The sequence below is a fragment of the Halichoerus grypus genome, chromosome 6 (assembly GCF_964656455.1).
Source record: "Halichoerus grypus chromosome 6, mHalGry1.hap1.1, whole genome shotgun sequence".
Lineage (NCBI taxonomy): Eukaryota > Metazoa > Chordata > Mammalia > Carnivora > Phocidae > Halichoerus > Halichoerus grypus.
Genome location: NC_135717.1, coordinates 153,848,682 through 153,871,527, shown reverse-complemented (window position 1 = coordinate 153,871,527; position 22,846 = coordinate 153,848,682). Strand labels below are relative to the sequence as shown.

Sequence of the window (22,846 nt, the reverse complement as noted above, 5' to 3'; positions counted from 1 at the left end):
CTGATAAAATGCTAACTATTGTCAGATGTCAGATACCATGTGATCTCTGCAAGTCTATATTAAACACAAGAAGCAATAGGAAAAGGCAGTTAGCTACTAACAGGCGGTAGGAGACAGGAGGCATTGGCAGAGAAATTGTATAGTGGAGAAGTGACTTTGTTAATGAAGCCCTCAACTTATAATAAACCTGTGCTTACCTAGAAGCCTTTGTTTCCATTCCCTTGTTAACAGAATTCATCCAATTACTTATGGGTAACATTTCTTTAAAAATTTGTATCCATCTTTAATTTCTTCAGAAAAGAAAGTACTATAATGTAAGTTACATATTTTTAAAAGTTTCTGCCATGCCAAAGGAACCTCTAAAAAATCTTTTATTCAAAACAAAATCTTTAAGGAAAAAGATATCTATAATTAAGGGCATTTGATGGAGAATATTTGCCTGGAAATGATTATTAATTATTAGTGATTAAAAATATTTTAAGTCTTTTATCTTTGAATATAGTTTAAAGCTATAGGTCTAAATGTAATTATCAAGGATAGAACAGAAATTTTCTGGGGAAAATATGATGAAAAAGGAGCAATTCCTGTTGTCAATTGCTATGATTTCCTTATTTCTTCCAGGCTAACTGCAGAACACCACAAAATAAGCTGATGAGGAAGGCTGTCATTACCAAATTACACGAGGTAGCTATTTTCTCTATTTTTAATGAAGACCCTTTTAGTTATAAAGAGCTAAAACTGTCATAATTAACAAACCCCACAAAAAAATTTCCCCATTACTATTAATTAAATTGCCAATATAATGAATTTCTACAGGCTTTTCACATCTTTAAATCAGTACACAGTCAGAAAATATAATTTGAAAATAACTACTCATTGCCTCCCCCACCCCCAACCCTTAAATGTTGGATAGATAATATCATAAAAAAGTACCTTGCAAGATTAATTAGAAAATAACAGGAAATACCTTTTGGAGTTCACAATTTTAACATAACTTCTAAGTTACTATACCCAAAGCCTTGAATTCAAGCATTAATTTAATTGTTCTTCAATATGAACAAAGCAAAATCTAATCATAGAAATCAAAAAAAGATTAAGTAAACTAAAAGCATCCATAAAAATTGGTCCTACTAATTAAATAAACTACTCACGGACAGCATAGTTATAATTTCTCCAATTGACCTAGATGAAAAATTTATAGCCTTTTGCCCATATTCTTTTGATCCATACACTTTCCTTCTTTGATGGTTCCCACTTGTTTCTCCAGAAGAGCTACACTACAAAATGGCCACTGAACTGGAGGGTGTGTCTTCATCATTACTAAGCATTTTCCTATCAGAAGCAGCTCTTTGAAAAAAACCTCAACATAATTTCTTCATTGCCACTCAGTATTACTCGGTGACCACAGAAGTAATAGAAAGAATAGGTTTTTTAAAATACCTTTAAAGGATATTAAAACTTGTCTTTAACGTATTTTTACATTAGCAGCAGGTAAGACATATATTCAAATTTTCCTGGCTACAGGCTTCTAAAATTTTCCAATCAAAATGCATCCTATCCAATTAATCTTACATGAAATGTTACACACAACAAAAAGTTTTAAAAAGAGTAACTACATTTTTTTCTATACAAAAGCACAAATGTATTTAAGAACAATAGTATCTAGTCCAAAACAAAACATATTCATCAAAAGAAAGCTGAAGAGATGCAAAGGGAGAAAACTGACTTGCACAGCTCACACACTCGATTAAATATAAAGAGACACAGTGACTTGGTCTTAACTAGGGGAAAGGAAGACAGCAATGGTTGATTGAGTGCGCTCTAGTTCTGACACTACCCTTAATATCATTCAACATCTGGTTAATCAACTGGCATATAATGGGTACTTACTGAATGCAGGGCAGAAGCAAAGGGAGGAAGTAAAACTCATTTTTAACTACTTTAGAAAAAAAAATATAGAACCAGGTCAAACACATTGGCAACATGTTGTGAGAAGAGCATGCAATAAACATTAAAATGAAGTCTGGATATTACTAGATCACATCCAACCTTATTTTCTTTTCTCCTCGTCCCAAATGATAACAATAAAAAGAGTGGAGAAAAAATTTGCGGTTCTTTTAAGAGATAAAGGAGAGATTTTACTCTCAAAATGATGCACTATGTCCTTTCATCAGAAAGGGAGAATCAGTAAGGAAAAGTAAAACTAAAAGGACAGGGCACTTTAATAATAAAGGTTAAAGAGACACGAGATTGATGGTATGGATTAATCAGCAGAATCCCAACTTTGGGAATTTAGGCAACACTGGTACAGAACTAGGAAAACTAAAATTGAGTAAGGGTTTCTGATCTAAAAAAGGACTGAAAATGGGCAGAATTTCTTCCTGTATTTCCTAATTAATGGAAGACTCTAAAGGCTTACTCTCATTTATTCAATCTATGAGATTTGAGAAAAATTTAATACTAAAGCATGATCTGGTGTAACTCCTTTATAATAAATGGGAAGCAAATTTTAGAGAAATTAAATGATTCATTCAAGATATCCCTGTTAATTAATGTCAGTCTCCTGACTACTAGTCTAGTCCTCTTTCCCCAATGCTTTTAAAAAATGAAAGCCTTTGGGGGCACCTGGCTGGCTCAGGTGGAAGAACATACAACTCTTGAGCTTGGGTTGTGAGTTCAAGCCCCACTCTGGGTGTAGAGATTAATTAAAAAACTTAAAAAAAAAAAATGAAAGCCTTTAATATCACTATACCAAGACAAACATACCAAGACAATCATAAAAATAAGCACTGTATATCATAACTTGAGACAAAGAAACTTGCATAAATGCAATAAACTTTAAATAAATGTAATAAAAATAAGTAAAAAAAGAGAGACCTACTTACTACCTTTTGGAATGCTTATATTTAAAAAAAAAAAATGTTAAAGTCTTTTTTTTTTTTTGCCCCAAATCTGTTCTGTTTCATTGGTTTTATTTTCTTTTTTTAAGTGTTAAAATCCTTATTAGAGCTCTGAGGATATGTGAAGAAGCCGAAATGAAGAAACAACATGACCCATACAGAAAAAACCAAAGACTTGTTCCCTAAGAATAATTTTTATAATTCATGTTAAACAAACTTATTGTACATCTGGTAATAAACTAGTTTTGGCCTTAATGGTTAATCTTTAATGTCAATAGGATTCTAATTTAATAACTCCATTAATAAGTATTATTTCTACTACAGATAGTGATAAAAGCATGAATTTTGCTATGATTCCAATCTCAGCTACTATTCAGAAGTAGAGTATTTTCTATAATACAATTGTGGAGCTTTATGTACTACAGAAAACTGAAGATACATTTTAAGTGAAAATAAAATGATAAAACAATACCTTAAATTTTATAATTACTCCAGACAACAACTCCATTATCAAAATAGCAAATACTGTCAATGTATACATGCACAGAAAAGAACAATTTACTTCCACTTAGTCAAATCAATAATGCAAGGAGGAAAGAATCCACAAATGACTTACATGTTCTTTAGAGATGTATAACAACCTTTAAAAATATAATGGATACTGGAATTAAAATTTTAAAAATAAAAAATAAAACAATAAAAATAATATAAACATAGGAGAATCTCTCAAGTAAGAGAGGATTTTTTTTTTTTTTTAGAGAGAGAAAGAGAGAGAGCAAGCACAAGGGAAGGGCAGAGAGGAAAACCCCAAGCAGGCTCCAAGCTCAGCACAGAACCCAACGCAGGGCTCAATCCCACAACTCTGAGATCATACCCTGAGCTGAAATCAAGAGTTGGACACTCAACCAACTGAGCTACCCAGGCGTCCTGAGTAAGACAGGATTTTTTAAAATTTACTTTTAAATGTGCGAGATTATGTGACAGCCATCTCACATTTATCTGATTGATGTAGTGTGGGGATGGCGGGAGGGAGCTAAACCTGAACATCCTGACAAAGAGTTAACATTTAATACTTTACTGAGAAGTATGAAGGAGGGAAAGAGATCCATATAAGAGGGGCAAAAATTAGCTTTCCCAGTCATTAACAAAGGAAAAGAGAATGAATTTCAACAAACACCAAAAAGAGTTCAACTACAAAAGTAAGGTTACTACAGACAGGAATGTGAAAGAATAAAGGGTCCCTTGAAGCAAACTCTGTCCCTATAGGGAAGTTACAAAAAAATGGTTTAGATGCACTACAAATAATGCAAAGAGGTAGAAATATTTGTCCTTCAGATAAAAAGTTATTTTCAGGTACTCTTCCCTCTGGGAGTGGAAGGATTAAAATGGGATGAATGACTCAAAGTTTCTGCAATTAATTTATAATGAAAAAATATGAAAGCTATAAAAGAGCACCATCAGAACTTTTTAATACCTGCCTAAGGTCAACAGAGGCTTCCTACTCTCAAAACATCTTAGAGATAACATTATAGAGTAAAATGATGATATTGGTATTTCAATATTTATTTTGCTTAGTACCCATGTTAGTACCCATGCTGTTCATCATTTTCTAAACTTTGTTCAGCCTGAGAGGTCCAAGTCTGAGGTTATGCTGTCCTTTCCACTGGAGCCTCTTCGGGTAGTTAGGCTCCAAGATAATGTAATTAACTTTGAACATATATGGAATATAGTGCTGATAAAATGAAGGTGGTCAGATTCTCAGGCAAGGACTGGGCCCGGACCTGGGAATCTCACTCTTCCTTTCCTCTCTTAATTCATCTACTACACCATCTTTCAGTGCACCCCTCGTCCACCCAGACGAGCACAACTCAAATGTGATCTCTGGACCAAAATTATAAGAAAAGATAGTAGGTTTTTAATACTCCAGGAAATTGATATTAGATTGATATTAAATCAAGACACTTAAAAAAGAGTTTTAAACAGGGAAAGAAGGTATTTGGAGTATTTTCCGAAACTTTGCTTGACTTAAAATTTAAATGTTAATGTAGCATATGACATTCTGAGTAAGTCTTAAGATATAAATGAGTCTGATTTCTGACTCTGGTAGTCATTAACAGTATTAAAACAAATACACCAAAAATATCCAGTCAAATTTTCTTAGGGGAGGAGAAGTTAGGTCCTATGATGGATATGACAGACCAATTTGTTCAACCTCCATTCTATCTTCCTTCTTTATAGTGTGCCTCTTATTTTAAAGAGACAGGAAAGCTAAATATAAGATTTCCCAAATTATTTTGCAGCTAGAGTGCTAGATATATTTGGGCTTTTTCTTTCTCCCTTCCTTCTTTCCTTTTCTTCCTTCCTTCCTTCCTATATGTGTTACCAGCTTTCTGGTAATGCAGAGGCAGTTATAGCAGAGATAGTGGATAGATTCTGAGTTATAGTGACACTGTACCAGCTTTGTGGGTTATTGCGAGGCAGTTGTGGTGATGGTTTCCTCATTCTTATGTTATTGCTTATGATTGTGATCATGTGTTCTCAGCTTCATGAGCATAACAACCTTGAGAGATATTGGGTTCTTCATCTTCCACCACCCCCCCAGGTTGATGTCCCGACATCCCCTGGCCTGTCTTCAGCAAGAATCCTGTTAGGTCAGTTTAACCAAAACCCTTCATACCCCAGTGTCTCCTCTTAGTAATGAAATTCTCACTTGCCCACACTGTATTTGCAACTGAGCCTGGTTCTGCACTGAGGTCTCTTTTCTCCTATTGTGATAGTTGGGATTAAAATCTGTTTTTACTGCTTTAAATACTGTCTAACTCTGGTTTTTAACAGTATCTCCCATGTATACCTGAAGTATACATGTTAATAAACTTATGTTTTTTTCTTGTTAATATATCTTTTAGTACCAGGGGGTCTCAGTCAAGAACTCAGAAGGGTAGAGGGAAAATTACTTTTGTCCCCTGTATTCCCTGTTTGTAAAATCAGTTCTAGAGCACTGAGATGAGAACTGCCTCATTTAGAAGGTGAGCAGTAAAAGCGTTCATGGATTGAAAGATTCAGTATTGTAAAGACGGTCTCTCCAAATCAACCTATAGATTCAAAGCAATCCTAGTCAGAATCTCAGGGTTTTTTTCTTAACTGAAATTGACAGGCTGATTCTAAAAATTCATGTGGAAATGTGAAGGACCAAAAATAGCCAAAGCAACCCTGAAGGAAAATAAAGCTGAAGGGTTTATCCTACCAGACACTAAGACCTATTATAAAGTTACAGTTACTAAAATAATGTGTTACGGCACAAGAATGGTCAACCTGACCAATGGAAAAGAAAGCATCCAGAAAAAAAGCCACACATACTAGGTATCCTGATTTATTACAAAAGCAACATCGTAGGTAGTTCAGTGGGAGAAAGAATAGTCTGCTGAATAAACGCAAGGTTAACTGGACATCCATTTGGGAAAAAAGTATGTTGATCTTTACTTGATACCATATAAAAATCAGTTCCAGATGTATGACGGAGCTAAATGAAACAGGTAAAATAAAGCTTTTAGAGAAAATACCTGTCTAACCCTAAAGTAGGCAAATATTTCTTTAAAAACACTAACCACAAAAGAAAAAGGTTCTATTGGATGATAATAAAATTAAGAGCTTTTGTTCATTTAGACACTATTAAGAGAGTGCCACACATACTCTGAGATATTTGAGGTACATATATCCAACAAAAGACTTGTATCTGAGATATCTGAGGTACATATATCCAACAAAGGACTTCAAATCAGTAAAAGAGATAACCCAATTGAAAAATATGCAAAAAACACGAATTGGTTTTACAAAAGTGGATTTACAATGGGTGGGCTCATAAACCTATAAAAGACTCAATTATCAGGAAAATGCAAATTAAAGGCAAGAGGACAGACCAGAATAGTTAACAAGAAAGACTAATATTACCAAGTGTTGGTGAGGATGTAGAGCAACCAGACCTCTTATACTCTGCTGCTAGAGGAGTATAAACTGGTACAACTGGGTTGGAATAATATTTGACAGTATCTACAAAAGGTGAACATGTGCATTTCCTATGACTCAGTAATTCCACTTCTAAGTATATACCCAACAGAAACATGTTGAACAAAACATATATACTAAGCAGCACTATTCATAATAGTCCCAAATTGGAAACTACCCAAACCATGAACAGTAGAATAGATCAAGAAGTTGTCATACATTCACATGGAATACTATGGAGAAATAAAAAATGCTCACATGACAATATGAATGAATCTAACAAAACCAGAGAGCAAAAAAAGTCGGCCAAAAAAGAGCATATACAAATGGAATTGCACAGTGTAGACAAAACTAAGTTAGTTATTACAAGTCTGAATAATGGTTTTCTCTGAGGTGGGCAGAGCTGACAAAGGAAGTAACAGGTAGCTTCTGGTGTGCTGGTGATGTTGCTTCTTGATCTGGCTGTTGGTTACATGGGTGTATTCAACATGTTAAAATTTGTCAATCTGCACATTTATGATTTGTATACTTTTCTTATGAATATTATGCCTCAATAAAGATTACATGACAAAAAGCAAATAAACAGCAAACTGGAAACAATTTTCTACAAGTATAATAAGGCTAAGTAACACATGAAGAACTCATGCAAATCAATTTTTTTTTGCAAATCAATTTTTAAAAAAAATAATTTATTTATTTGAGAGAGAGAGAGAGAGCAAGGGGAGGAAACAAGAACCTGAAGCAGACTCTGCACTGAGCATTGAGACTGACATGGGGCTCGACCCATGACTGCAAGATCATGAACCCAGCTGAAACCAAGAGTCAAGACGCTTAACCCACTGAGCCACCCAGGTGCCCCTGCAAATCAATTTTTAAGAAGCTAGCATCCAGGGGTGCATGGTTGGCTCAGTCGGTTTAGCGTTGGGACTCTTGATTTGGGCTCAGGTCATGATCTCAGGGTGGTAGATTGAGCTCTGTTTCAGGCTTCAGGCTCCGCACTGGGCATGGAGACTGCCTAAGATTCTCTGTCTCTCCCACTGCTGTCTCTCCCTCTGCACTCCCCCCCACAAATTAAAAATACAAATAAAAATACAGAAGCTAGCATCTAAAAGGAAAATGAACAAAAAATACAAAAAGAAGCATGCAAAGAAAGAAATAAAAATGGTTCAAATAAATGCACAAAATATGAATTAGAACAATGGAGTGCTATTTTTCCCTATCAAATTAGAAAAGATTAAAAAAAACTAAAAAGGCCATTGCTGAGGATTTGGTGAAATTGATATTCTTATTCCTAATAGAAATGTAAATTACTATAACCTTTCTGTATAAGTCTTAAATTGTCATATCCTTTTGACCCACTAGTTTCACTTCTAGAAATTATTCTAAGGAAAAATCAGAGTTGCAGTTAAAGATGGAATCATATCAGTGTTATTACAATGGTATTTTGGAACAATATAATTATCCAAAATGGAAAAATGGTTATATTACAATACACACATATGCTGGAATATTATGTTATCAATAATGTTTTCAAAGAGTAATGAATAATTAAAGACTCATGATAAATTTATATGAAAAATACATACAAAATTCTATTTGGTATGATACCTTTTGCTTTAAAAAGTATCACACGCTAAACATAACACTTGCTTAAAAAAAAGTCTGTAAGAACACATAATACTATAATGTTAATAGCAGCCATCATTGGGTGGCAGGATAAAGGATGATTTTAATTTTATGGCTTATTTTCTACAATGAAATGACTTTTAAGCATGCATTACTATTATATTCAGAAATCTAAGAAAATAATAGGGTAAAAAAAAGAAAAAAAAAAAAAAACATCCGCCCAGGTTTCTTTACCCTACACATCTGAGCAACCTAGATTTTTGTCTCCTTCAGCTCCCACATTCAATCTGTAACTGTTTCCTTGATTTTACCTTTAATTCTTTTTTTTTTTTTTTTTTAAGATTTTATTTATTTATTTGACAGAGAGAGACACAGCGAGAGAGGGAACACAAGCAGGGGGAGTGGGAGAGGGAGAAGCAGGCTTCCCGCTGAGCAGGGAGCCCGATGTGGGGCTCGATCCCAGGACCCTGGGATCATGACCTGAGCCGAAGGCAGACGCTTAACGACTGAGCCACCCAGACGCCTCCTGATTTTATCTTTAATTCTAAGAATTACCTGTCCAAGCCATCAGTCCATTATTTCTTCTCTTATTTCCAAAATTCAGACACTTGTCTTCCCAAATGAGCTCCTGGAATCCAGACTCTTCATTTTGGTAAAATGGCTCTATCTTGCACTACTTCTACATTCTAGCCACATCAAACCACTTTATATAGCGACCCTCCACACTCACGCCCCTGAAAAAATCCACACCAGGTACTTTCACACCTCCTAACCTTGGCATGCTCAGTTCTCTTTCCCAGAAATGCATTTTCTCCTTTCGTTCTAATCCGATTCATAGTTCAAGATTTACCTCGGATATCATTTACTGGGTGTAGCTTCTCTGAGGCCACAAGAACAGACTGCCGTTTCCACATCAATCCTCCAATAACAGTTAGTACATATTTCAACACTTATCATTCTGTACTGTTTAATGGCTAGCTTTCCCAGTGTATGGAATGGGCCATTTCTTTTTTTAAAATTTCTTAAAATCCGGTTGGATGAGTGAACATAAAGCATACATATATGCAATATATCTACGCTGCGTATAAGCTTTCACCTGTATCTGATAGATAAACGGCAACAAAAACACTCGCCTGTTTTTGTTTTTTTTTTTTTATTCAAGATGGCAGAGAACGTCTTAAAATAGTCCCACACAAAAGCACTCACACCCAGAGCCTCGAGTCAGAAGAACTGGCTACACCTAGCGCAACAGCAAAGGACAAAAGAACTGAACCTAGATGTTGAGATGCCTCGTTCCTAATCACTCTCAGTAGGTCCCGCACACAGATTTTAAAACGTGTTAGAAAACTGGCACCTGCTGCCTTCATTAAGAGGACCACACCTCGACAGTGAACGGTGACCCGAGGCATTTCTGGATACTGACCCAAAAAATCGAGCACGAAAAAAGGGGAGGCTAAGTTGTAGAGAGGAGTATCCAAAATGCACGACTGCGCCCCGCCCCACCCGGGCGCAGTACCCCCGCAGCATATCCATCTCCCAGGAAGGAACAGGCAGGGTTCTGGTCCCCCGGCCTAGCAACGGGGCCCCAGCTGGGAATTCTGGGCGGGCCTGAGGCGGAGATTGCCGCGGCAAGGGTGCTGGGGCTACACCTGTCAGGCTGCGGCCAACACTAGGCCCAGAAATTGCCGAGATTCGGTGACCGAGGCGGGAAGGAGCGTCACCCGATCCATTCTGCCGGGATCGGCCCTTCGCCTTCCCCCTTGTCCTTCTCAAACAAAGGCAATCCACACCCACCGCCATTTTCCCCTTACCTCAAAAACCACCTCTTCGTCAAACTCCGGTGTCATCCTTCTCCGCCATGCCACCCGCCTCAGCACGATGGGAAATGAAGGCGGGAGAACTGGCGGCACCTCGGCGTCTGCTACGGACCGTCAGTTCTGTCCAGAAAACTACAATTCCCAGAATGCCTCGCAGCTCACGCCCCCCTTTTCAGGACCACTGATTGGAACAGAGCAAGAGCGTGTGGGCGGAAGGGGCAGGAGCGGGAGGAAGCTCGAGCCCACTGATTGGAGGAGGCTGGCGCTTTTGTCCGCCTTTTACGGCCGCGACTAGCAGGGGGCGCCTGAAGCCCTGATTTTTTATTTTTTTGGAGCTGGAGAGGAGCACGCGCCGGCCGAGCCGCCGTGAGCTCTGCTCGTGCCCGCGCCTGGCCGTCCTCCGGGAGCTCGGCTGGGTGGCGCTCGTGCCCGCCCGCCCGCCGCCTGCGGCTCGCGCTCGGGTGCGCCGCCGGGTCCCTGGAGCCGGCCGCGTCCTTTGTGCGGCGCTCGCTTTGCGCCGCTGGGCAGCGGGACGGAATGCGGGCGCTGCAGAGGCTTTTCTCTTCTGCTCAAACTCTTGAAACAATGGACTGTAAGAGGAGCATGGATTGAGGGGGGCGAGCGGGGAAGCGAAGCGAGCTGCACAGGGAATCATGACTTCTGCCGCCGGTAAGTGACGGCTCTCGCGCTGCCGCTGGAAAGTTTGTAGGGAGCGCTGCTAGTCTTGGGCTCTGGAGCAACTTTCTCCTCACGGGTGGGTTAACGGTGTTCCGCCTACCTTTCCCGAGGGCTGTGCAAGTGCGGAGCAGACAGCGTGTGCTGCCGGATTTTCTCGTCCCTTCCTGCCGAGAGGGGCTGGTTGGAAATCGTGTATCTCTTGGGACCTCCCTTTACACGGAGACCCGTGTTGGGAGCTCTTTGCGCCAGGTGAATCACGAAATATGAAGAGGGAAACATTTGCTCGTCCCTCCTGAAGTTTGGGGGACTTTGCCTTTGCGTGTGAAAGTAGTTTAGATTCCCATGTTAAGAAATCTGTTATTCTAGGAAAGGGCAGTGTTCCCGGACTGTTGAAGTCAGCCACTACGCTGAGTCGCTTTGAACCTAGTATCTGCTGGAAACCCTGACCCTTATTAGATGGAGAACTTTAGACTTTGTGGCTCCTGTCCTGGTGGTTTTTGCTCTGTTACCTGAGAAGCAGAGTAGAATTGTCGATGGCAATTTTTTGCTCATCTTCACCCAGTTTTTATGGATTTTTTTCTGTTTCTACCTGGTTAGTGTAAACGAAGCCTTATTTTCTGTCTGCCTTCCATAGTCCTTTCTCTTCATCCAAATGACAAAGCCTGTAATTTACCTTTGTGTGGATTTTGAGCAATTCTCGACGTTGTATTTCTAAACAGTCTTAAGGAACAGTTCTTATTTTCCAAAAATAATTAGTAAAGTAATTGCTAATTACGATTAAAATCACTTTGCAAGACCTTAGGTCAATTTTTAAACCAGAACTTAATAATATATTATGTATTGCGGGGTTTTTTCTATATGTTTTTGCCCATGTTGAAAGAAAAACACTTTCATTAGAAATTTTGTAGTAAAATAGTGTAAGGCTTCCCCTCAAAGTTACTTCTAGATTCAGCACTTAAGTACAATTAAATTTTCTTTGCTTTTCTTGGCATTTGTTTTAAATTCCTGCAACGTGAAGCTGTCAAACAGCACTCTAATAAATGTTCTGATTTGTATTATTTCTAAAATAGATATATTGGAGTGTTGCATTGCTAGATGTAATCAGATTACAACTAACAAGGCAAGAAGTTAGCCAACAGGAATAAGAAAGCAAGGAGTGAAATATTCCTGAAGATGTTGTGGATCGTTCCTTTTTAATGTTATATGTATGTATAGGAGATATGTTATCATATACTGTGGAAGTTATTTATAAACTCTCTTTTCCTTACTAAGGAGAGACTTTCTACTTACTTGAGGTTAACTATTTTCATCTTAAATTTTGGTGCCTCACCTTTCAATTTTTCTTTATTACTGACCCAATACAGTTAATTTAAATTTAAAGTGGTTGGATATTTAAAAATCTTTCCAGCCATTTTAGCTCTCCCTTCCTTTGGAGTGTCAAACACATTTAAAATATTCATTCCTTAAATGTATCACTTTCAATTCTAGTCCTAACAGTTAATAATGAACAGGTACAGAAGCACTTAAGTTGACATTTAGATGTGTAAATCTGATCGGGGGTTCAATCTGGAAGTTTATGATGCTTTGATTTGTATTACCCTAGAATAATGCAAGCTATTTTTATATTTTATCAACTTTACAATTAAAGAAATCCACAGACATTTTTGTGGTGTTTAAAAGAGGAACACTTCCTGTGTTTAGCTGAGTTAGTTGGTTTTTAGCCTGGCTTGCTGAGAAGCATTAACTACCTTTTTGTTCACCCATCTGTTAAGATTTTTTATAATTCTTTCTCATGTCTAAATGGAGACTATGGAAGAAAACTGGGGTTTTATTTCCATTCCATTCTTATAAAATTATGTGCTCATCATTCTTACAATCTCTCTGATACTTTTTTGGTATAATAATCAAATTCTTTAAAACCTTAAGAATATTATTTACAATTGGGGGAGGGGATGTTTGTTTATATTGACTCTAATCTGTGGTATTTGGGATGGTTGGCTTAATTTTAAAATAAGATAAATGTTAAAAAAATTAAAAAATAAGATAAATGTTGTAAACATCCTGAGTTATATGTATCCTGTAGGAGAGCTTGCTTTGTTTTTCTGCATCTGTGAATGAGTAGGCCCATAATAGAGATTTTAGAATTATTCTAGTTTCAGTATATGAAAAAGGAGAGATCTTTATCGGTATATATTTTGTATCCTTTAAAACACATACAGCCTCATTAATGCCTGTGCTTTGCCTTTTGGCTGGTCCAATAGCTAAGAAAGTGTGCACACGAACCACAGCCATCTGTGTGTAACACATGACAAGTATGTTTGTAATAGTAAAATGGTACCAGTGCTTTACTTTCTTACCTTATTTTTCCCTGGAGCCAAACAGCTGTGTAAATAAAAGATTTGCTGCTTTGCTCTACAGCTTTTGGGTCTAAATGTTGATACAGTATTAAAATCCAAAGGTGCTGGGTGCATTTCTAAACATCATGCACTTACTTCAAGAGTGACATAGGAGCAGGCTGTAATATAATGGCTTGTTATTTTTTGAGTTCTGTTTCTTTCAAAAGAGAGCCACTAAATATTACTACTACTACTAATAATAATAAAGGATTTTGGATATTGTGCTACCAGTGAGTTAAAGACTTGCTCTTACTAATAATTAAAAATTTATTCAATAATCCTATTGAAGTTGATTCCTGCTAACTTTTCAAAATATTATTCTACATTTAAATGGGTACTGATTTTTTTTTTAAAGAAAAGAGTAAAACTGGTACCAAAGGTTAAAAAAACAATTTGACTAAAAAGCAAAAATTGATTGGTTAAATGGCTTTTGACAAGGCAATAAGATTGAGAAAGTAAAAGATTAATTTGATGAGACTGGGTTTTTGTTTTGGGGGTTTTTTAGTTGTGGAAAATACACATAACATAAATTTACCATCTTTACCGTTTTTAAGTGTATAGTTCAAGTTGCTGTGCAACCAGTCTCCAGAACTCTTTCCATCTTGCAAAACTGACTTTTTTTTTTTAATTCCTTCAAAAATCCCAGACGTAGGATGTTTTAAGAATGGTTACAGAAATCAACATGACAGTTTGTCATGTTGCATTATCTGGGGTAGGGTGGGAGGTTTGGAAGAGGCCCTGGGCATTCATACTTTTATCTTAAGACTTAATAGGTCAGCAGTTTAATTTAATAGACTATTATAGCAAAGTTTATCATTAGGCTTTGAATGGTTTTACAGTTTTTTCTACTTAAACAAAAATAACATGCTTATTGAATAGCTAACTGAAATTGTATAGCTTTGGGAATTTGTATTAAATTATTTTGGAAATATTTTATTATCTTCTTTATCAGGACATTACACCCAGGAGTTGAATGAGAAAGCATGTGTTATCATGTGACCTTGGTTTGGGAAAATGGTTGGTAAAAGGAAATAGACCTGCCTATTCTCTCTCTCTCTCTCTCTCTCTCTCTCTCTCTCTCTCTCTCTCTCTCCCTCCCCCCTCCCTCCTTCATACAATATCTTCCCAAGTGTTGTGACTAATTTCCTTTGTTGAAAAAAAAAAAAATCATTAAATGAAGTATCAAAGCCTCTGTGTATTCAAGTACTTAATGTCTAACATATATTTTGAAAAATTTGTGGTTTTTTGTTTTCTTTTTTTCAGTAAATTTTTATTAAGCATTAGATCCTGTTGGAGGAACAAACATGAAGTGTAAGAAGTATAAGATAAAGTATTTTTACTTCAGGTCTCCTTGGGGAAATGTGACTAGGTGATGTGATAGTATAGGTAGAAAAACTTAAAAAGAACAAAAAAAACAACAGATGTTTGGGCCCCTTGTATCTTCATCTTATAGGTCTTTTGTGTGAGGCTTTTACTAGGTGCCTTTAGGCTAGGACCAGGTCTGTACAAATCTAGCATAGTATAATAGGTGTTTATTAAAAAAAAAAATAGGTGTTTATTATGTGCTTTTTATATAATGTTGAGGAAGGATTGCTACAATAGAAATTGTGTTCATCTTTTAAAGGCACTAGAATAGAGGTTATTAATAAAGGGAACACAGTATATTCACCTGTGGAACTTAAAAGAAATACACATGTCCAGGCCGTATGCCCAGAAACTGATTGATTAGACATGGCGTAGAACCCATACACATGACTTAAAATAAAGCTCTGTGAAGGATTATAATAAAAATTCCCAATGACAGTATCCATACAGAGAAGTACCAACTTTATAATTAATCAAATAATACAGAAGAACTAGTTTTGTTTTTAAGTTTAGAAAATTTCTGATTTCTGTATTCCTTTTTAAGATTGTTTTGCTGTTCTAGTGAGGTAGATTCTTGAGAAAAGGCACTTATACAACTCTGGTATATCACTGGGGTGGAAGAATACTACTACTTATTGATATGTAAGCTTAAGTGTTTCATTTCTATATAACTGAGGCAAATTCACTCACTTAGCACTCAGCAGATGAACTGAAGTGCTTTCTTCTGCTATAGCAATGATTTCATTTAGTGTCTACTGAAGATAATCTGTTCCAAAGCTAGAAGGAAAACTGTATTGGACTTGCTAAGAAATGTACACTCTACCCAGAGCTTTGTATATTGCAATTGAATGGCAGTTTAAGGAATTTTCAAGAGTAATGTTGACTCTTTAATGTAACATAATCTACCTAGTAAAATGCAAGTTCACCATATTATCAAAAAAAGTAAAAATGTTATCAAATTTAATTATTTATCATCTTTTGCTTTGGGGTTTTTTGTTTTGTTTTGTTTTTGTCATCAAATTATTATTTTTTCCTTTCTAGAGATTAAGAAGCCACCAGTGGCCCCCAAGCCAAAGTTTGTGGTAGCAAATAATAAGCCAGCTCCACCTCCTATTGCACCTAAACCTGATATTGTGATCTCTAGTGTTCCACAGTCAACAAAGAAAACCAAACCAGCAATAGCCCCAAAACCAAAAGTTCTGAAGGGCTCACCTGTTGGAGACATCGGGCAGTCACCATCAAGGAAAATCATTGTGAACCTGGAAGAGCACAAACAGGAATTACCTGAAAATGCTGACAACTCTAGTTGTAAAAATGTAGGGCATCAGAGCAATGATTATATTTTACCAATGTGTTCATGCAGTTCTCAGTGTATCCATAAACTTGGGAATAGAGAGAATTTGTGTGTAAAGCAACTTATCTTAGAGCCCCTGGAAATGCATGAAAATTTAGAAAATAGTAAAATTGATGAGTTCTCTTCAGCTATAAAAACAAGGAGTAAATGTGATTCTAATGTTGAAAATGTCAAGAGCCAGAGTGGAGTAGTTTTAAAGGCAAACATCCTAGAAGAGAAGCTTAAAAATGTTTTAACACAACGAACATTACCTTTTATTTCCCTACAGAAGCACAGATCCACAGACAACTCAGAAATTAATGATGGCTATAATTCTAACAGACAATTCAGAATTGAGTTTGCAGATTTGTCACCTTCCCTGTCCAGCTTTGAAAAAGTTCCTGATCATCACCACTGCCACCTACAGCTTCCTAGTGATGAAACTTATCAGCATAGCAGTGAAAAAAGCAATACTTGCTTTCATTCATCTGAACAAGAAGCTCTGGAAAATGGTAAAAGGAGTACTTTTCTATCTTCAGATGGAGTTAATAAGAAATCAGAAGTCAAAGACCTTGGTCCCTTAGAAATTCACTTAGTACCATATACTCCCAAATTTCCAACCCCCAAGCCCAGAAAGACACGGGCTGCTCGTCTGTTACGTCAAAAGTATATAGATGTTCCTAGTGAAAGTACTGAAGAACCAGAGAATTTAGACAGTAACTCTTCTTGTCTTTTAGAAGCTGGTTTGAAAAACAATAAAATCAATGTTCTTCATCAGAATGTTTTGTGTAACCAGGAACAGGTGGACAAAGTGAAGCCAGGAAATAAAAGTGAATTGAATGTGGACTCCAATGGTGACAGACAAAATTTAGTCAATCCACAGAAAGCTATGTGTCATGAAACATCTTCCTTTGAAAAAATGGAAACAGATTCTAATTTAAGTTCTGACAGCAAGACAGTAGATGGTTCTAGTATGTCACTTGCTGTGGACAAAGAGACCAGTTTTATAAGATGTAGTACTTTATCTATGAGCCTGCCTAAGCAGCTCAAATTAACCTGCAATGAACATTTGCCTACCACCTGTAACCTGGGAGTGTCTGCCCCTCAAATGCAAAAGGAATCTACAATAAAAGGTGAAATTTCCTCAAGGATTGTCCCGAAAAAACCTCAAAGACACAGCTTGCCTGCTGCAGGAGTGCTTAAAAAGGCTGCCTCAGAGGAGCTTGTGGAAAAAAGTTCTTATCCCTCAAATGAGGAAAATAATTCAGAGAAAGGTCTAGAAAGAAATCACCCTCGGCATTTGTGCGCCCAAAACCTCAGTATGTCGTCTTCCTTTGATATGCCTAAACGGGCTTCAGAAAAGCCAGTGTGGAAATTACCTCATCCTATTTTACCCTTTTCAGGGAACCCGGAATCCTTAAAGTCTGTCACTACTATATCATCAAATAGTGAGCTTTCAACTGCCATAACTAAGCCTAGAGCAAAATCGTTATCTGCCATGGATGCGGAAAGGTGCACTAAGCCTTGCAAAGACACTCAAAAGAAAAACTCTTTAAAGAAGTTGCTCAACATGAAACTGTCCATCTGTTTCATGAAGAGTGACTTCCAGAAATTTTGGTCCAAGAATAGCCAGCTTGGAGACACAACCGCAGGCAGCCTGTCAGGTGGGGAGAGGAAAGGAATTGAAAGTGATGAAAGTGAAAGGCATGGCATGTTGGTAGAAGAGAAGAGAAGTAAACCCATCAAGGCATATTCTGCAGATAACTACAGCCTAGAATCCCAAAAGAAGAGGAAGAAGTCTCGGGGTCAGACCAGTGCAGCTAATGGACCAAGAGCTGAGTCTTTGGATGATCAAATGCTCTCCAGGGAGTCCTCATCTCAGGCGCCTTGCAAATCTATTACAAGTGGCTGTGCACCAGAGTATGAAAATGTACGCCATTATGAGGAAATACCAGAGTATGAGAACTTGCCATTTATAATGGCCATAGGGAAAACTCCCGAGTTAGAATGGCAGAATTCCAGAAGCATGGAGGACACCGATGCAAATGTGTACGAGGTAGAAGAGCCATATGAAGCTCCAGGTGGCCAGGTGCAACTTGGACCCAGACATCAGCATTCCAGGTAACACTTAGGTGCCAGACGGACACTGTGCTTTTGCACAGATCACTGAAATTAACCTTCAAGAAGCCTGTGAGATGGGGGAAAATCACTTGGTGAGAGCGTGGTTTAGTTAAGCATACATTAAATTATTCCAGACTGCAGTGTTCTTTTATCATATAGTCAGTATGGGTATTTTCAATGCAGCCTTGAAGTAGTTGACTTATTTTAGTAGCTGATTCAAAGAATTTGAACCAGTGGTAGTGTAGGTAGTATAAAGGAGACCTAGAACAGCAAGGTTGCAGGCCCTCCAAGGCACCAACTTATAAGTCATAGCAGGAATCTAGGGGAGAAAATTGGCCAGGTTTATTTGTTAGGTGTAAGAAATGTGTGAAGTTAAGGAGCGCCTGGGTGGCTCAGTTGGTTGAGCGTCCAACTCTTGATATGAGCTCAGGTCTTGATCTCAGGGTCATGAGTTCGAACCCCACACTGGGCAATACGCTGGGTGTGGAGCCTACTTAAAAAAAAGAAAAGAAAAAGGAATCTGTGGAGTTTGAAATCCATGCATTTGCCTATGATGCCCTTGTCAGTTAAAACCTCTAAATTTACAAAATTTCATACTCTGAGGATTATTTTGCGTGTTGAAGACTAATTGCTGGCTTCATATGGACATAGGAAAAATACGGGAAATGGAAAGTTACTATCTTTTCTTTCTCACTTTTTTATATGTATTTACTACCTCTGGTATCCCTACTCCAACCATCTTATTGAAACCTTGACCATCCTTGATAGTCCAGCTCAGCAACCATTGACTTCATGAAGCTTTTACAGACCTAGTAGGAAGTGTTGATTTCCTATTCTGATCTCCCTATTATGCTGTGGAATCCTTACAGCCTTTATCTCCGTCTTATGGTATAGTTGTTTATTGGTATGTCTGATATTCTGTATTCACTTTTAAGCTCCATGACGAGTTTGAGTCATATCTTTTATCCCTTATGAGGCCAAACAGGGGGTTTGGACGGATGAGTAGATGTTGGTTGGGTGAGAGAATGAATGAGAAAGAGGTAAAGTAAACAGCCACTGCAGGAGCTTTGTTCTTGTTCTGTGGTCACAAAGACGGCCTTCACCATGCATTTAAAGTGTTTCGTGTATAACATAAAGCACACAGGCCCTTTTTGAAGTCTTCATGTTCTTAGGTCACTAACCTCAAGCCTTTGAGTACTCAGGTCTTACGGTGGGGCTTTTGTAGAAATAGTAACATATATGGTGACATAGTAGGGGCTCAGAGGATTATCAGGTGAATTGAATAAATAAGAATGTCAAGCAAAATTTTAGCGTACCAAGTAAAATTGTTCTAATTTCTTTTAGCTTTCAGATGCTCTCCTAGCATGTTTCTTTACTTGTATCTGTGCCCTTCCTCCTTTGAGCTATAAAAGACTTAGCTTCCTTGCCTGACTTTTCTCTAGCTGACTCCATTCTGCTTGCAACTGTCTACTCTGAACATTAGTATCTAGGCAGAAGCCTTTTCCTTGGCGTAAATATTTTGACAGAGAATTGAAATTAAGTGTCCAACTTAAAAAAAAATTTATGTATTCTCATGCTCGTTCTTCTCTCCATGGAACAGTTTTGTTGGTATTGCCCTCCTTTTAATATGATTTTGTATATTATGTGTGTGTATGTGTCTGTGTGTATCTGGGTGAAAGAGGAATTAATTTGGCTTCTTTATGATAATACGGCTATCCTTAGCTAAGATGAAGTGTTTTTCTTGAAATTGGAGGTTTGGCGGTCCCATTGGCCCTCAGGCTTAAATCCCAAGGATTTGTCATTATTGCTAACACCAGCTGTAAACGTCTGGAACTTGTCCTTGTTCTGATATGTTTCTTAGGCAGTGAGGGCACTGCTGCTCTGGGGGTGATGGGAAACCAGGGTGGAAGGGGTTAATGTACACAGCCAGCCGGTGCAGCTGGATGGCATTCTTAAGGAGGGTTCTTTCTCAAGGCCACAGGAAACCAAGGGCGGCTTTGGACAGGTTACAGGCTGTCAAGTAGGGCAGCCTGGTAAAGAGTGAGTGAGCTCTGCTTTTGAATTAGCTTTCCACAGAGATTTTTGTTTAGGCCTGGAGCAGGGAGCCAGGCTCGAGAGTCTTGAAATGTGCCAGCTGAATCAAAAGCCTTCAGTCATAGGGTCAGACTAACAGCTTTTCCTGGGAGATTGTACCTTTTGTAAAACATTGAATAGACAGAGAAAGCAAAATCCAAGCCTTCATGAGGAGGACACCTGGACACCCTAAAACAAGATAAATGAGAAGTGGGACCTATATTTCAGGTGAGCCGAGTGGACCCAAATGGAAATCCTGTTTGGCAGTCCAGCTGTTGAAAATATATAGACCTCTGCCTTGGAGTAATTAATTTAAAATCCAACACAATAGAGGTCTAAAATGATTAAAAAAAAAAAAAAACCCATAAATAAACCCTATTTAAGATTCATCTGCTGGAGTGAATAAAAAAGTGTCTTAACAGTTTCTCGATCCTCAGGGAAGAGATTCTGGATGTTCATAGGGGACTGGTTCACAGAGACTTACTAGTTTTGCAGAGTTCACGTGTATAACCAACAGATTCTGGATTAGTAAACAGACATTGCCAAGCCTGGGGTGGCTCATATTGTCACCTTCTTTAGAGTACAGATGTTTCATGAATCCAACAGCTTAATATTTACTAATTCATAACATGTTTGTAATTTATCAGGAAATAATTGTATGCAGTCCCCAAGTTACAAATAGGATTGTGTTCTAAAAGTTCATGATAATTTGGAACTTAGAGTATATTGCCCAAAGAAAGAGTTTTGGAAATGTTGGTAGAGGATCCAGGTTAGCACCCACGTTATATTAGCCATTTCTGTACTCAAACTTTCCCTTCCCCTTTCCTAGGTGAATTCTTCCTCCCAGTGCTTCTTTGTGCTGGGGCAGGAGCTTTGACCAGCCCGGGTGGGGTTGAGCACCACCGTGTCTGAGGAGCAAATCCCCTGGGTCTGAGACAGCAGTGTTTGTGGAAAGGGTGAGGTGACTAAAGAAGAATGAGGAAATTGGGGGCTGGGTTTGCTTTGAGAAAGACTGCAAGGCATTGGGAGTGATAAGGAGAAGGGAAGGGCTGGGTGGTTGGGATTTAGTGAGGAGTGGATTTTCTTTCCCTCCTTTCTCCTCACCGTTCCTATCCCTCCTCTCTTTCCGTCCCCATTCTCCTCTGCGTGATTCTGCTAATTGAGTTTCTGACCTCAGGCAAGAGTGAGTAGGAGAGGGGCGCCTGGGTGACTCAGTCGTTGGGCGTCTGCCTTCGGCTGAGGTCATGATCCCAGGGTCTTGGGATCGAGCCCCGCGTCGGGCTCCCTGCTCCGCGGGGAGCCTGCTTCTCCCTCTCCCCCTGCTTGTGTTCCCTCTCTGGCTGTGTCTCTGTGTCAAATAAATAAGTAAATCTTTAAAAAAAAAAAAAAAAAAGAGTGAGTAGGAGAAACCAGAGGCGGGGAGTTGAATTTGGGTAAGGAGTGGCTCTGGGAAGCCCTCCAGCAGGGAAAGGTGAATAGCCAAATCTGAAGGTAAACGAGGGTGAAGGGAATTCCTCTGGCCATAGAAACAGTTGCTTTACATGTCCCTGGATAGGACGCCATTTGCTTACTGCTCTGTTCTAAAAGCAGTTTTGTTGGGAGCAAGATTGTGAGAAACTCAAGCGTTCTGGTGCCTTTTGGGTATAGTTATAAGCTCTCTTTGCTGTAATGTTTCAAACATATTTATTCTAAAATACCTAGCTGACAACTCTCTCTCACTGGCACGCAGGTTAATGAGTGCTCATTTATTAGTATTATTTTAGAAGTTTGATTTTTGTAGGGAAGTTAGTAAATTTGGGCCTTTAATATTAAAGAGTTATAGACAAATTAGCAAAATAATAGTGTGCAAATGTGTGCAAATAGTGTGCAAATCCTCTTGAAATTGTAGCAGATTTCTTAATTCTCTAACCAAGAACTTTCCTTGGAACCTTTCTAGGTTTTTCCTCTGTTGTTTTTGTTGTTACTATAAGCACTTCAAAGAAAATGAATGATTATTGGGTTTTCCTGGGTAACTTGGCAAGCCCTCAGATTATTTATTCCACAGTCTTGACCATGTGTAAAGCCCTGTGCCTTCAAAGGTAGAAGGGAGGTGCCTACTCCCAGGAGCTTCTGTCCAGTGAGGCAGCAATTATAGGGCAACATGGTTTTGTTGATCCAAGCTTTGTCTGAGTTATACCCCAAGTAAGGTATTAAAGATGACCTCACAGATTTGGTACCACTTGACCCAAGGCTTATAAAACAGACATGATTGAGTTTGGCATTTAGGAGATCATTTTCTAACCTTGATAAGAGGAGTGTCATTGGTGCTCTGGGGGAAGAAGCTGGATTGCAGACTGAGCATTTCAAAGAGAGGAAATGGAATCAGCCAGTGTGGACGGCTGCCGCCTGAAACTTTTTGCCCAGAAGTCCCCATCGCTTGACATGTTTGGATTTATCTTCAGGTTTTCCTCAAGTACCAGTATTCAAAATAAAGTAAACTTCAAAATAATTTCTTCTTAATTAATCAGTAGATCCTTATTTCTGATGAAGGGAAGT

General features: G+C 38.2%; 2 protein-coding genes across 9 annotated transcripts in view; one reads left to right on the top strand and one right to left on the bottom strand.

Moving 5' to 3' along the window:
• VEZT (vezatin, adherens junctions transmembrane protein) overlaps window positions 1-10,475 on the bottom strand; it is a 68,898-nt gene extending 58,423 nt beyond the window's left edge. For all 6 annotated transcript variants that reach the window (XR_013449315.1, XR_013449316.1, XM_036085876.2 and 3 more), the window contains exon 1: window positions 10,340-10,475. Coding sequence is in view for 2 of the 6 variants with exons in the window: in XM_036085876.2 (XP_035941769.1) it covers window positions 10,340-10,375 (36 nt within the window). In the remaining 4 variants the exon portion in view is untranslated. The remainder of the gene's footprint in view (window positions 1-10,339) is intronic.
• A 205-nt stretch (window positions 10,476-10,680) lies between these two features.
• Window positions 10,681-22,846, top strand: part of FGD6 (FYVE, RhoGEF and PH domain containing 6) — a 106,783-nt gene continuing 94,617 nt past the window's right edge. For 2 of the 3 annotated variants that reach the window (XM_078076419.1, XM_078076418.1), the window contains exons 1-2: window positions 10,693-11,014; window positions 15,826-18,238. In XM_078076419.1, coding sequence (XP_077932545.1) covers window positions 10,999-11,014; window positions 15,826-18,238 — 2,429 coding nt within the window. In that variant the 5' untranslated portion in view covers window positions 10,693-10,998. Of the gene's footprint in view, window positions 11,015-15,825; window positions 18,239-22,846 lie in introns of all 3 variants that reach the window. The other variant, XM_078076420.1, reaches the window with a different exon arrangement.